The 14,062-nt window shown below is 49.6% G+C and overlaps 7 protein-coding genes across 7 annotated transcripts; 5 read left to right on the forward strand and 2 right to left on the reverse strand.

Moving 5' to 3' along the window:
- Positions 1-654: 654 nt before the first annotated feature.
- On the forward strand, positions 655-2,477 carry B9G98_01516 (Elongation factor 1-alpha; the record flags this gene model as incomplete). The annotated part of the gene is made up of 2 exons (XM_024808074.1): positions 655-657; positions 1,101-2,477. 2 exons carry the CDS (start codon positions 655-657, stop codon positions 2,475-2,477), a joined length of 1,380 nt encoding a protein of 459 aa, XP_024663842.1.
- Positions 2,478-3,220: 743 nt separating this feature from the next.
- On the forward strand, positions 3,221-4,654 carry B9G98_01517 (hypothetical protein; the record flags this gene model as incomplete). Its single annotated transcript, XM_024808075.1, has 1 exon — positions 3,221-4,654. One exon carries the CDS (start codon positions 3,221-3,223, stop codon positions 4,652-4,654), a length of 1,434 nt encoding a protein of 477 aa, XP_024663843.1.
- Positions 4,655-4,850: 196 nt separating this feature from the next.
- B9G98_01518 (rRNA-processing protein cgrA) lies at positions 4,851-5,153 on the forward strand (the record flags this gene model as incomplete). The annotated part of the gene is made up of 1 exon (XM_024808076.1): positions 4,851-5,153. The coding sequence occupies one exon, from the start codon at positions 4,851-4,853 to the stop codon at positions 5,151-5,153; it is 303 nt and encodes a 100-aa protein (XP_024663844.1).
- B9G98_01519 (Trimethylguanosine synthase) lies at positions 5,150-6,599 on the reverse strand (the record flags this gene model as incomplete). The annotated part of the gene is made up of 3 exons (XM_024808077.1): positions 5,150-5,669; positions 5,942-6,089; positions 6,188-6,599. 3 exons carry the CDS (start codon positions 6,597-6,599, stop codon positions 5,150-5,152), a joined length of 1,080 nt encoding a protein of 359 aa, XP_024663845.1.
- Positions 6,600-6,954: 355 nt separating this feature from the next.
- B9G98_01520 (Vacuolar protein sorting/targeting protein 10) lies at positions 6,955-11,129 on the forward strand (the record flags this gene model as incomplete). The annotated part of the gene is made up of 2 exons (XM_024808078.1): positions 6,955-6,969; positions 7,299-11,129. The coding sequence occupies 2 exons, from the start codon at positions 6,955-6,957 to the stop codon at positions 11,127-11,129; spliced, it is 3,846 nt and encodes a 1,281-aa protein (XP_024663846.1).
- Positions 11,130-11,184: 55 nt separating this feature from the next.
- B9G98_01521 (NAP1-related protein 2) lies at positions 11,185-11,775 on the reverse strand (the record flags this gene model as incomplete). The annotated part of the gene is made up of 1 exon (XM_024808079.1): positions 11,185-11,775. One exon carries the CDS (start codon positions 11,773-11,775, stop codon positions 11,185-11,187), a length of 591 nt encoding a protein of 196 aa, XP_024663847.1.
- A 664-nt stretch (positions 11,776-12,439) lies between these two features.
- B9G98_01522 (GABA-specific permease) lies at positions 12,440-14,050 on the forward strand (the record flags this gene model as incomplete). Its single annotated transcript, XM_024808080.1, has 1 exon — positions 12,440-14,050. One exon carries the CDS (start codon positions 12,440-12,442, stop codon positions 14,048-14,050), a length of 1,611 nt encoding a protein of 536 aa, XP_024663848.1.
- Between the last annotated feature and the right edge of the window lie 12 nt (positions 14,051-14,062).

A 14,062-nucleotide genomic window follows, 5' to 3' on the forward strand; every position in this document is an offset into this window, starting at 1 on the left:
CGACACACAATCACTCACCAAAATATCAATCAAGCCAATGACCGGTAAATTCCCTGCCGTAGCTTGAGGGACAGTAGAACACTGTGACCGCAGGAAGGCCGTGCATCGAGTACCAGAGCGGATAAATCTGGCGCGTGGTAAAACGGCGCTGGACTGGGTTGATCGGTACAAGACGAAATAGAAAAACAAGCTACAGGTATATTAAACACAAAACAAATCGGTATATTGATTCTTCGTTCGGACGCACGTACATCGGGGCCGATATGCAATAGTCAATTTAGCGGCAAGTTCATTGAACGCTGTCATTAGAGCCCTGGTAAGCCCTAGCCCCCAAGTTGGATTTTTTTTCCTATTCACCTGGGCAACCTCCACTGAAGTCAGCGCAACTGATTGCCGAAAGGAGCATTTTCACATGCCCGAGACAGAAGGAACAACACATAAAATCATTGGACGATTCAGATCAATTTAAATGAAAATGGATTCTCTCAGATCCAAGGGATTATCCATTTAAAATCACTGAAAACAGGCCCACAAGCAGGGAGCCCTAACCGCCATTGAAAAATTTGGATCTTGGGCAAGGGTAGTGGAGCTTGGGACAAAGATATATAATAGCCACCTCACCCCTCAAGGTTTTCTTTTTCATCCTAGTAAAAAATGGTAAGTCAACATTTGGGCGAGTGCTTGGGGGGTTGTCTCGCACGATAACTTCTTCTAAAGAGTTGGTATGGTCTCTAGCAAGCAAGCTATTGGAATTTCGGCATGTTTTTTGTGAGGTTGCCTTCCAGCAACCGGCCAAAATTTAGCAGTGCGGTGGTTCTACCACCGGAAGCACCTGGGCTCAGGTGTTTTCACTTGTACAGAGTCGCTCATATTTTGCCACCCAAGTTTGCGCCAAACAAGCTTGAAAAACTGTATCCGAAGGTTCCGTACTTGTTGGCGAGTGGGGTCGAAAATTTTTCTGCGGACTCTATCGGTTCACCCTAACCCATGACGCCCTGAAAATTTTTTCTCTCCCATTTGCCCGCGAGTCCATTGCAGCTCTAGGAGACACAAGCACAATGCTCTCGGAGAAATCACGTTGAACAATTTGCTAACCGCAGGGTAAGGAAAAGACTCATATTAACATTGTCGTTATCGGCCACGTCGATGCTGGTAAGTCCACTACTACCGGTCACTTGATCTACAAGTGCGGTGGTATTGACAAGCGTACCATCGAGAAGTTCGAGAAGGAGGCTGAGGAGCTCGGTAAGGGTTCCTTCAAGTACGCCTGGGTTCTTGACAAGCTGAAGGCTGAGCGTGAGCGTGGTATCACCATCGATATCGCTCTCTGGAAGTTCGAGACCCCCAAGTACAACGTCACTGTTATTGATGCTCCCGGTCACCGTGATTTCATCAAGAACATGATTACCGGTACTTCCCAGGCTGACTGCGCCATTCTGGTTATTGCTTCCGGTACTGGTGAGTTCGAGGCTGGTATCTCCAGCGACGGTCAGACCCGTGAGCACGCTTTGCTTGCTTTCACCCTCGGTGTCCGTCAGCTCATTGTTGCCTGCAACAAGATGGACTCCGTCAAGTGGTCTCAGGCCCGTTTCGAGGAGATCGTCAAGGAGGTTTCCAACTTCATCAAGAAGGTTGGTTACAACCCCAAGGAGGTTCCTTTCGTCCCCATTTCCGGTTGGAACGGTGACAACATGTTGGAGCCCTCTCCCAACTGCCCCTGGTACCAGGGCTGGACCAAGGAGACCAAAAAGGGCTCCTACAAGGGCAAGACCTTGCTCGAGGCCATTGATGCCATTGAGCCCCCTGCCCGTCCCACCGACAAGCCCCTGCGTCTCCCCTTGCAGGATGTCTACAAGATCGGTGGTATCGGAACTGTGCCCGTCGGCCGTGTCGAGACTGGTGTCATCAAGGCCGGTATGGTCGTCACCTTTGCTCCCGCTGGTGTGACCACTGAGGTCAAGTCCGTCGAGATGCACCACGAGCAGATCCCCGAGGGTCTTCCCGGTGACAACGTCGGTTTCAACGTCAAGAACGTTTCCGTCAAGGATATCCGTCGTGGTAACGTCTGCGGTGACTCCAAGAACGACCCCCCCATGGGCTGCTCTTCTTTCAACGCTCAGGTTATTGTCTTCAACCACCCTGGTCAGATCTCTGCTGGTTACTCCCCCGTTTTGGATTGCCACACTGCCCACATTGCTTGCAAGTTCTCTGAGCTTTTGCAGAAGATTGACCGCCGTACCGGTAAGGTCACTGAGGAGTCTCCCAAGTCCATCAAGGCTGGTGATGCTGCCATCGTCAAGATGATTCCTTCCAAGCCTATGTGCGTTGAGGCCTACACTGAGTACCCTCCTCTTGGTCGTTTCGCTGTCCGTGACATGCGTGTCACCGTTGCCGTCGGTGTTATCAAGTCCGTTGAGAAGTCTGCCGGTGGTGCCAACAAGGTCACCAAGTCTGCTGCCAAGGCTGCTAAGAAATAAGTAGTGAATAGCTAGCTAGTTTACAGCTTATATCTTTCGACAACCCGTCTAGTTAGTTTGTGCATAAACAAATAACCGCCAGACAGCTGGGCCGCAGTGGCATGTGGGTCTGCCTATAGTCACGTTCTGGCTGAGTAAAGGAGGCGTGTGACTGAGAAATGTGTTGTGGGTTTCGGCGGCAGCGGGTTTAATTGAATTAAAGGTAATTTCAGCCAAGTAATCAGTGCTCTTAATATGCTATGTTCAGGGCCGTGGCACTAGCTGATCGACACAACACGTGTTTCATGGAGAGACCATCCCAGGAAGATCAACAATATCCACTCGATCAGGAACGTGGAGACGAGGCGGTGTGCCCTGAAAAGACCTCAGGGTAGGGGTGTTGGATGCTTTGCTCTTTTTGCCAAGACTTTGATAGGAACGTTGAGAATAGCTTCGGGGGCCATTTTGAGGCGAGTGCGGATTAATTTTCGAGCTAGAACAAAGCGTGCACCTTCGCTAGTACAACGCGAGCGTGCTGCTTTTTCCCCCACGTCTCCCAATGGACTAAAACCGTCCGTCTAAGCTTGTAGCGTGAAAAGATGCCAAGACTTTATATAAGCCCTTATTAAACAGACGACGATTATATTAATAAATCTACGAAAACGCCGCCGGCAAACGAGAATCCAAAGGCTTTTTGTCAACGTCCGAAACAGATCCTTAAAAAGACAGATCCTTATCAAGACCGATTCGTTTCGCAACTCATAATGAACACACTCTATCCTGACATCTCAGGGATGAATCACGGACCGCTCAAGCGTTCTCCGCCGGTCTCTGCCAACATGCTGTCCCCACCAAACCAGCAGCTCGCCACGCCAAAGCCCTCGCCTGAGTGGCCGTCCCGCTCGTCGCCCGAGTCTGAGAGCCCCGAAGAGCAGGTGCTTGCGTGCCATTGGGCTGGCTGCTCCAATGTTTACGATGAGGCAGAGGCTCTTTATGCACATCTCTGCGACGATCATGTGGGTCGCAAGTCGACCCGAAATTTGTCGCTCACTTGCAAGTGGGACAATTGCGATGTTACCACCGCTAAACGTGACCACATTACTTCTCACATCAGAATTCACATCCCGCTTAAGCCCTACAAATGCCAGCACTGCCCCAAGACCTTCAAGCGGCCCCAGGACCTCAAGAAACATGCCCGCACTCATTCGTCTTCCGGTCCCCACCGTCAAACTTACGATGCAGATGTAAAAGAGACTCATTCGGTCTATCCTACTGCTACGTCTAATGGCTATAGCCAGCCGGTTGGCCAATATGGGGCTTATGGAGCTCAGTCCTCTGCTGAGCCTTATGCTTCAATGGGTCCCATGTATGGCAATTACGGATCGTCGGGCTATTACGGGAATGACACTCTGTCGGGAATGGTCAGATCTACCCAGCCATACGAGGAGGGCCGCAAGCGAGCTCTCGACATGACTTACGACTTGATCTCTGACGTCAAGCGATCACGGGTCGCTCCCCAGTACTCGTCGGCAATGGCTCAACGCATCAATGCCATGAGTCCGTTGATGCAAGGCCCTGTACCTACTGCTCAAGATGTTAACCGCCTTGCCTCACTTCCCGCGCGCGACCTGAATGTGGCTGACGATTTCCTCAACCAGCTGTCAATGAACTTGTCGCGTAAGACTGAACTGTTTGGCTACTCGCCTGCCGCAAATGCCGCAATGCAGGCCAACCACGTTCCGCCACCGCAAGGCTCGCTGCCTTCTCCGGAGGAATCGCTATCATCTTCTCTGTACCCGCCACTACCGTGGGAGAAGCAGTACGCATCACACGTGCCCAGGATTGAGCACGACCACACCGGCCGTCGTATGGTTATTGGCAACCAACAGGCTGCTCCCGCTGACAAGAGCGAGGTCAAGAGTGAAGCGTACGGCGACAACGATCTTTCTGACGATGAAGACAAGGACAACGCTCTCTCTTCATCAAGCTCTTCAGCAGGGTCGCCAGTACCGGTTCCCGAAGAGGCCGACTCACCGAAGCCCAGCTCCGAGTCGTCGTCGCCCCTCCTGGACAGCCCGCGCGAAGAGGCACTAAACGCTTTACGGGTCATTTCGGTTTTGCGCAATCTTTTGTCACAAGCCGCTGAGGTCAAAAAGAAGCAGGAGTCTGATCTATACCCTGCTGTCGAGGTCAAGTAAAACAGGTCTGGCTGCTGTATATGTGCACATGATTCGCGTTCTGTATCGACCGTTCCCTGAATGTTATTCCCTCCTATTTATCCGTAAATAAAATACAAGTTATTGGTCCCTTACTTTTTTTGTCATCATAACCTTCCCACTTAGTCATACACACTTACAAATTAACTTTTTTTTTTGGGTAAAAAAAGTTTACAAAATGGTCAACGTTTCTGGACGGACCTGGAAAGATTCACACAAGCCGGGGGCGCCTGCTGTGACCACCGATTGGGCCCGGAGACAAAAAGAGAGATTGGAAAAGGCCGCGCTGAAAGCCAAAGAAAAGGAGTTGAAGGAGGAGAAACAGGCCAAGAAGGATGAGCAGATCCGGCGGCTGAAAGAGCGACGAGAACTCAAAGCAGAGCGGGAACGTTATGAGAAAATGGCTCTTGTTATGCACAGAAAGCGTGTGGAGAGAGTGCGAAGACGAGAAAAGCGCAACAAACTGCTCAAGGAGCGCTAGCACCACCATGCACACATTGCCGTACACCAGGTGCCCTGGAACATGTAGTCTATATATTTAGCACCCATATCAGCCAGCTGATTCAAGTTGCTTGTCCGAGGCAAAAAAAGCACAATGCGATTGAACCCTTGCGAATGGGCGTGCTCAATGATTTCACTGACTCGGGGCCGACAAACCTCGACGTCAAAAGTTTCCTGATTCTTGTAGATCGGGCCGCCCCACTCGGGGGAGGAAAACACTATAGTGGTGGCCGGGTCGGCAAGCTCAGATAAGGGTACCTTTGTCGCACTGCCTTGAACATACTCAATATTATACACCCCATAGACATGACTATTGTGCTGCGCGTCAATGTGTACGGCCGGATCTACGTCCACCGCGATGGTTTGGAATCCACATCTTGCGAATGCAATTGAGTTACCTCCAGCGCCGCTGCAAAGGTCAATTGCTGTCTCAATTTCAGGGAAAAAGTGGATTATCCGATCGGCAATCTTTAAGGCGACCGCCTCGGGCGTCACGCTATACCACATCGTTTCCGAAATCCTGATGCCCTCGTCGTACTTGGAAAACAGCATGTGCCGTCGGTTGAAAAAAGTCGTCGGTGTTCGTGCCTCCCGCTGCTCATCCTCCGACTCTCTTCGTCGTTTAGCCTTCCGGCTGCCTGCCTTTGTCATAAATGAGAGTAGTCCAACCCGACTGGGGGTACATTGAGCTTGAGTGCTCCACCTCGTGCGATTTACTTTCGTGGAGGATTATAACGTTCGCGCTGTTGAAACGCAATGGCGGTACACTAGCCTCCGGCGTCCCCTTCGATCTGCTGGGCGAGAAGGGCAAACTTGCCGTGGTCAGATGTAGTGCCGACCACCTTGACAGAGTTACGGCCGCTCTCCATGGCGAGCACGATGGGCGCACGGTGAGGGTTCTGCGGGTATCCAGTTTCTTACCGGCGTTGTTTTGAGTATGTTAGTCCGGGCCCTGGCCATGAAAACAGGCTTTGTGCCCAGCATCTATGATATAAATAAATTATTTCCGAGAACTCTTGGCATCTCGTCGCTTTTTGCGGGCAATAATGGCGGCCATAGGGTCCAATTTGGTTTTTTGAAGCTCCTGGCGGCTCATCGATTCTCGCTGCTTGGTTTTCTTAAACTGCTCGAAGAACTGCTCGTCAACACGTTTCTTTCCAAGCAGGTAGTCTTCTTTCGTTGCATCAGACAACCCCCCCTTTTTCTGTTCCGCACCATCCCGGTACATCCATCCTAATTTCGACGCTTGTTTTCCCTGCAGCTTGAGCAGATCCGCTTCGTACTGCTCACTGGCGATCTCCTTTTGGCGTTCGGCAGCCTTTTGACGCTCTTTGAGAGCCTCCTCTTCTCGCTGCTTTACTTTGGCTTGATTCTTGGCCAAGCCTGGATGCCAGGACTTTTTCAGGTTCAGATCTCCGGGCGGCATAGGACGCTTGGGTTAAGTCATCCAGAGTCACGAGAAGGTTGAAAAGGCAGAACACTTTCAGGTTCAAACGATCTTTCTGTATAAAGCTTCGAGCCAAATTCAATTGCATTGGTGCCACTAATTGGTAGTTTCCTGGGCGTCTACAGGCAGGAAGAGCTCTCCTTGTCGACATCAGAAGCATTCTAATCACTTGTGGATAGAAGGTTTCAGCGGAACCGTGCTGCCGTTTCAGCTGTTGACTTGTAGACTAGATCATCCAACTCCCGCTATTGACTGGCCGCCACCCAACTCCTGCAATTGCCTGGCTGCATCAAAATTCGCAAATTAAGTTGGTTGTCACGCCGAGAGATCCTGGATGTCTGCAGCATTGGTAGGTCTATTCAGAAACTCAGCAACAAACAACTCGCAGTCTTAGATACAATGTCTGGCTACAGCAATGCTTGTTTCCGCTCGATCTGCCCCGTTCACACACCCAGAGCTAAACCATACATGAATTTTTAGTGGGGGGCTGCATGCCTGTTCAATCTATTAACACCTGTGCTACCATTGTGAACTCTAAAAACCTAGCCAGTCATGACCAGTAAATAGCCCATACAGATAAAACTGCCGACTAAAATCAACCGCTTCCATTGTTTAGGACTCTGATTGTCTACTGTCTCACGGTGATTCAGAGGTGAGCCCGAACCCCGGGCGGCTTAGAAAGCTGCCATGCGTTGGAGGACATTGTTGGCCGTGCCTTTGGCGCTAGCTTTTGCTTCCGACGATGCGAATTTGATGGGTAGAACACGGCCAATGGCGCCACAGAAGAATATTTATACTGACGGCGAAGATGTTGTGCTGGAAGAGACCAGGTTCAGAGCGTTGAGTCCTAGTGTGCTCGATATAGCGACTGAGGCATTAGGCGAAGTATACTCTCTGTGGACAAGCTATAACAACAACGCAGTGACCATTGCGTTTTGTGAAAAAGGTATGGTGAGGTCCGTGGATGCCGGGACGACCTGGTTCCCCATGTCTTTAGCTGCTGTCGATGATCTCAAGCCCGAGCACTTGGCTAATGCTAGTATCGACCAAAGTAATGGCCGCAGCGACTATATTGTTATCAACTTTTCTAAAGGAGCATTCGCACTCCATACCGCAGTGGAATCTTTGACTACGAATGATGCACATTCGTTTGCTCTAGAGGATGCCTACTGCCTTCCTCATCCCGAGACCGACGAGTTCTTATGTGCGGATGATGACAACGGTTTGATGCGCCGCGATAGCAATGGAAATTTCCACACCATCCAATTGGATGGCATGACGAGCGAAACCCTGGTCAGAATTGATTCGGCTCCTGGTGGGTTCTTTGTTGCATCTTTTCTCAGCGCAGATCGGTTGCACCTGGCGACATCCAAAGATTTGGTTGAGTGGAATAGGGCCGAGTTCAAAGGTCTCACTCTCGACAAAGATACCATAGTGAGCATAGTCGACGTTGGTGAACCCACCCTCGCTCTTACTATCGGTGTGCGGGACCAGCTAGCCCGTGATCTGTGGATTTCTGATTCTTCAGGGATGTCATTCACAAAGACGCTTCAACATGTTGCAATTGTGGATGGATTTGTGAGTATCGCCAGCTCAAACGACCAAGTATTCGCAAATGTATTGGTTGGCCACCACCAAAACCACAGAGATGTGGTCGCTCGCATTATCACCAAAGTTTCCAAGGATGGTGGGAGAACATGGCATCCTTTGAAGGGTAATTCTGAAAGTAAGAAGCAAAACCTGCACCTGCACCTTGTTCTTCCAGCCATTGGTGGTCAAAGGCTGTCCTCTGAGCCAGTCATAGCTTTTGGCAACACAGGTGATCATTTGCGAGCCTTTAGTGATGCCCAGCTGTATGCAGAGAAGGCTGGTACTTGGGAAGTGAGCAACTGTACTGAGCAGGAGGCAGGAAATGCGATTTGTGCTCTTTTCAGCCAACATCGGTTGAGCCCAGACTCAGTTTCAGACCCGGCAGTGAAATCCGTTGTCAAAGACGGAGAATTCGTAGTACTCCCCAGGGCGAATGTACCGAGTACTAGTCCGAGCACAGAGGTTTCTCTGTCTGCTCAGGCCGATGGCAAAGTGTCACATGCCGTCCAAGAATTGAACGGTCGCCTTGCTAACTACCTCTATCTCAAATCCGGAGATAACCGTGACGAAGAAACTGTTCTCGTGTGGTCGACGAATGGCGAGCTTCTCATATCGCATGATCAAGGTTCGGAATGGCAAACTTTTGAGAAAGGTGATGTTGAGAAGGTCTGGTCTAACCCCTACTTCAATGACTATGTGCTCGTATACACTAAAAATCGAGAACTATATGCTTCAACCAACCGAGCAGTGTCCTTCCAAAAAGTCAAGCTCCCCGGAGAGCTAAGCTTGTTTGGAATACCCTTCAGTTTCCACCCCACCCAGGGCAGCTGGATGATAGTGTCAGTTACGCCTGAACGCTGTGATTCGTTCGACAGCTGCCTTCCTACGGCATATGCCACTACAAATTTTGGAAATAACTGGAAAAAACTTGTTGAAGAGATAACCACTTGTACGTTTGTCGTGAACACGCGGGCAGAAAACTCTGATAGCCGCATCTTTTGTGAGCAAAGAATGGGAAGCAAATTCAATGTGGTGTCATCCATCGACTGGTTCAAAACGGTCACAGTCAATGTGGAGAATTCTTTTGGCCTTGCTATTGACGATGAGTTTGTTGTTACCGTCGCATACGACGACGAAGCCCAAGCTCTTTTGCCATTTGTATCAGTTGACGGGAGATCTTTTTCAGGTGGGCGTATTCCCACAAGTATCAAACTTGATGGCAAGACAGGATATACGGTTATTGACACCGAAACAAAGAGCGTGTTCCTTGCCGTTACTAGCTACAAAGAGCACGGCCAAGAGATGAGCGAGCTCCTGAAGTCTGGTTATTTTGGAACCGAATATGTTAGCGTGCTTTCAGACGTCAATCGTGACATGATTGGATTGGTTGACTTTGAAAGGATTTCAAGCACCGAGGGTGTTGCCTTGGCAAACATTGTCTCAAACGCCAATGAGGTGCGGCAGCGTGGAGAGAGAAAAATCGTCAAAACCAAAATCACTCACAGCGATGGTGCCTTTTGGGACTTTATTCCAGCTCCTAAAGGAGAATGCAAGAGTCAAGACACAAATGACTGCTCTTTGCACCTTCACGGTTATACTGAAAGGCTGGATACGCGCAACAAACCCTCGTCACCGTCAGCTGTGGGCCTAATTATTGGTAATGGTAATGCTGGTGAAGGTCTGCGGTCTTTCCACGATGCCTCTACATATCTCAGTCGTGATGGCGGCGTGACGTTCAAAAGAATAAACGACCATCCGTCGTTTTGGGAGTATGGCGATTCTGGGTCGCTCATTGTGTTGGCTGACCGGGGTGCCCCCACCGACAGAATCCGTTATACGCAGGATGAAGGTGAGACGTGGGAGGAGTATCAGTTTAGTGAGTCTATGGTGACAGTTCTCAATGTCGCCAACATCCCCAGCGATACGAGTCGAAAGTTTTTGATTTTCGCTCAGCCTCCCCATTCTGATGGTACCAACGCTGTAGCAATCCAAGTGGATCTCAGTGGATTGACTGACCGTCAGTGCGTGTACAAGGGGCCTGATAGCTCTGGTGGTGATTTTGAGAGCTGGATTCCGTCTCATCCGCGGCTTCGAGACGAGTGTGTGTTGGGCCATGTAGCTGTATACCAGCGCAAGATTCCTTCGACAAAATGCTATATCGGGAAAACGGGCAAGAAGCTTGGTGCTCCTAAGCTAACCACGAAAAGTTGCTTTTGTTCACGTGAAGATTACGAGTGTGACTTTGGCTTCAAGCGAACGGACACTGGAGCATGTGCCGCCGTTAGCGAACCTGACGACACCCCAGAGATGGATCGCCAGTGTGCAGTACCTGGTGCAATTGCTTGGCACCATGTCACCGGTTACCGAAAGATTGCTATCGATACCTGCAAAGGCGGTCAGGAACTTGACGCAGGTACTCAAGACAGACCTTGTCCCGGCAAGGAGGCTGAATTTGAACAACGCTATGGTAGAAACCCTGGATCAGGCGATAGTGATGATGGTGGCAACAATGGCGGCAGTGGAAACGGGCCCAGTGTTTTCCGGATCTTTATATCCATCATCTTCGTTTTGGGTATCGTCGGCACGCTTGCCGTGGTACTGGTGTACAAGTTCAAGAACCAAGGCCGTATCTATCTTGGCGAGTCTGAGGAGCCCACAACCCCCCTCGACAAGTTTGCTGTCATTGCTCTATCTATCGCGGCCAATGCAGGCCACCAGTTCCTCCGGGTTTGGGATGCCGTATTGGGCCAGGTCGATTCAAGATTCAGATCATCTCATATCAATCTTTATGAGCGTATTGACAACGAGGAGCGTGCGCGGATCCTGGAATCCGATTTCGAAGACGAGGATCTCAACTATGATGTGGATAACACCGAACTTGACGGAGACAATTTGCACGCTGATCCTGATTCGTTGTAAAAAAAAAGAAAAAGTAAGACAAGCTATGTAGAATAAGAAATGGTAAAGTGATTAATTATTTCTCGTCACCGCTTTCACTGATGTCATATTCAGGTTCAATGGCATCTTGCTGGGCATTGCGGTATAGCTCTAATGCATGCGGGTACAGGTCGTCGCGGATGATTTGGGCAATTTCTGCGCCGTCGTCGTCGCCCTCCTCTTTGCCCTCATATGCAAACCAGTTGAAGAAACTGGTGTCTCTCCCCGGTCTAGGCTTGGTGAGATCTTTGCCCTGTTTCCACAGGATGTCGACTTTTTGCGAGGTGTGTCTTTGGAATTCGGAATTATACTCAAAACTCTTTTTCAGGACCGTAGACTCAAAGTAGGGGTTCTCGTCAAAGCCAAGGCTGATCGTGAAGTTCTTGACATTGTCCGTGTCCCAGTCAATATGGACTTCCCGCAACGAGTCTATCGCCTCTGTGTCCTCGTATGTGATGTATTCCGCCAGTAACTCACTGGCCTCGAGCACTGCCGTCCAGAAACTTGGAATTGTGCTAACCAGCACGCGTCTCTTTTCGTATATGGGCTTCAACAGGGTGAGCGAGTACTCAAAGATCCTTTCCTCTGCATCATTTTGCTCTTTGACCAGCTCGTCGATTGTGAGCATTGCAAAGGTAAAAAGAGTGTCACGTGGAATTTGACGATATCCGGGGCATCTACTGCTGCAAGCAAAATCACTAAGCAGACACGCGAACTGGTCGGCAGGCAGTGGAGCCATGCACTGGCAGATACCCAACACCCTGCAGGTATTTGTAGCCCAATCCCCCACTGATGTGAAAAACCCAACACACCACCCAACACCCTGAAAAATTTAGAGTAAGCCGATCTCGCTCTCGTCGACTTACCCAAATAGGTAAGAGGTGCGGGTGAAAGGAAAAAACCCAAGAAAAAATCTCCTTACATAAGCAAAAGTTCGGATCGTCGCGCCCCAGCCTAGCACCTGATTGAGACGAAAAATTAACGTCGATTACCGAAAAAAACTTTTCCGATCGCGTCGGGAAGTTCCGCAAATAAGAAAGGGCAAGTAAGAATATAAAAAAACGTATAAACAGAAATACCCACAACGTACAAGTGTCTTATCAGTGCTATCTCATTCGTACTCCATGTTTTTATGCGAAGTAGCCTGACGCATGCATATTATTATGCAGTTACACCACCGAGGCTGCAGGGTGGCCCCAGAATGCCCCTCATCTCCCCAATAAATTTGGGCTGCTTGGCCCCACAGATCTCCTTATATTCTCAACGAAACCTCCCGATCTGTCAAATCTATCATGACGCAAACAGACGACGAGCTCCTCATGAACATGGGCTACAAGCCCGAGCTTAAACGCCAGTTTGGTCTAATCGAAGTCTCTGGCTTTAGTCTGAGTTTGATGAGTGTCGTTCCTGGTATCACGGCAGTATTCACCGACAGTCTTAGTGCCGGTGGTGTCGGATTATCGTGGGGTTGGTTTATCCCTTGCATTTTCATCATGTGCGTCGCTTTATCTATTGCGGAACTTAGTTCTTCCATGCCGACGGCAGGTGGTCTGTTCTGGTGGACCTACAAGTTTTCGCCCAAGAAAATCAACCGACCTCTGTCCATGCTGGTCGCCTATGCAAACATTTTTGGTCTTATTGGGTCTATCTGCAGTATCAACAACGGGTTTGCCGGCATGATTTTGTCGCTGCCGGCTATCGAGGGCGACTTTGAGCCTTCCAAGTTCCACAAGTACGGTGTTTTCTGCGCTGCAACCATCACACAGTGCCTGATCTCATCGTTAGACACTAGCTTTATCAACAGATCGCAGTGGTTCATGATTATCGGCAACATCGTGCTTGTTGTTCTTTTTTGCATCGCCTTGCCTGTCGGTCTCACAAGCAAGGGCATCAAACTCAACACTGCAAAGTTTGTGTTTGGCGATACTACAAACATTACTGATTGGCAGTATGGATGGTCTTGGCTCCTGACCTGGATGGCACCCATCTGGGTAATTAGTGCGATTGATGGCTGTATTCATCTCGCTGAGGAGGCAACCAATGCCGCTTCTGTTGTTCCTTTCGGTCTGATTTCCTCCACGCTTTTCACCTGGATCTTTGGCTTCGCTGTTATGTGTATCGTTGCCGCCGTCATAACTCACGACTTTGACCACATTATCAACTCCCCTACTGGCCAGCCTATGGCTCAGATTTTGATGGATACCCTCAACGACAGGTGGGCTCTAGGCCTCATGATCTTCATGACCATCTACCAGTACCTTGTTGGTCTCGCTATCGTCACTGCAACCTGCCGTTTGACTTTCTCTGTTGGTCGTGACAACGCTCTTCCTTACTCCAAATGGTTCAAGAAGGTTCACAACGGTATTCCCGTCTATGCCAATATTTTGGACTGCGTAATTGCTATCTTGATTGGCCTACTTGTTCTTATTGGTCCCGAAGCTGCCCAGGCTGTGTTCAACATTCCTGTCAGTTCAAGTGGTTTGTCTTGGTTTGTCCCCATCTTCATGCGCTCTTTCGTTGCTCCTGAAGATGACTTCAACCCTGGGCCGTTTTATATGGGCCGTTTCTGGTCCAAATTTGTTGCATTCTGTGCATGTGTCTATTTGTTCTTCGTTGTTGCTGTTTTGGCCAACATGCCCATGACCAAACATGTCGATAAAACGAACATGAATTACACCGTTGTCATCAACATGGCGATCTGGATCTTTAGCTTGGTCTACTACTATTGCTGGGGCCATCGTAACTACCATGGTCCCCAGATCACGGTTGAGACTATGGAGGGTGCTGATGTTGAGCATCCTATGGTTAAGATGCCTTCAAAGGCCAAGGAAGCCAACGACTTGGGTAGTACCGATTCTACTATCAGTCGTTTGGAAAAAACTGTCTCGCCTTACCAGGTCTAGTTTGACCATGCC

Source organism: Wickerhamiella sorbophila (assembly GCF_002251995.1).
Source record: "Wickerhamiella sorbophila strain DS02 chromosome Unknown contig1, whole genome shotgun sequence".
Lineage (NCBI taxonomy): Eukaryota > Fungi > Ascomycota > Dipodascomycetes > Dipodascales > Trichomonascaceae > Wickerhamiella > Wickerhamiella sorbophila.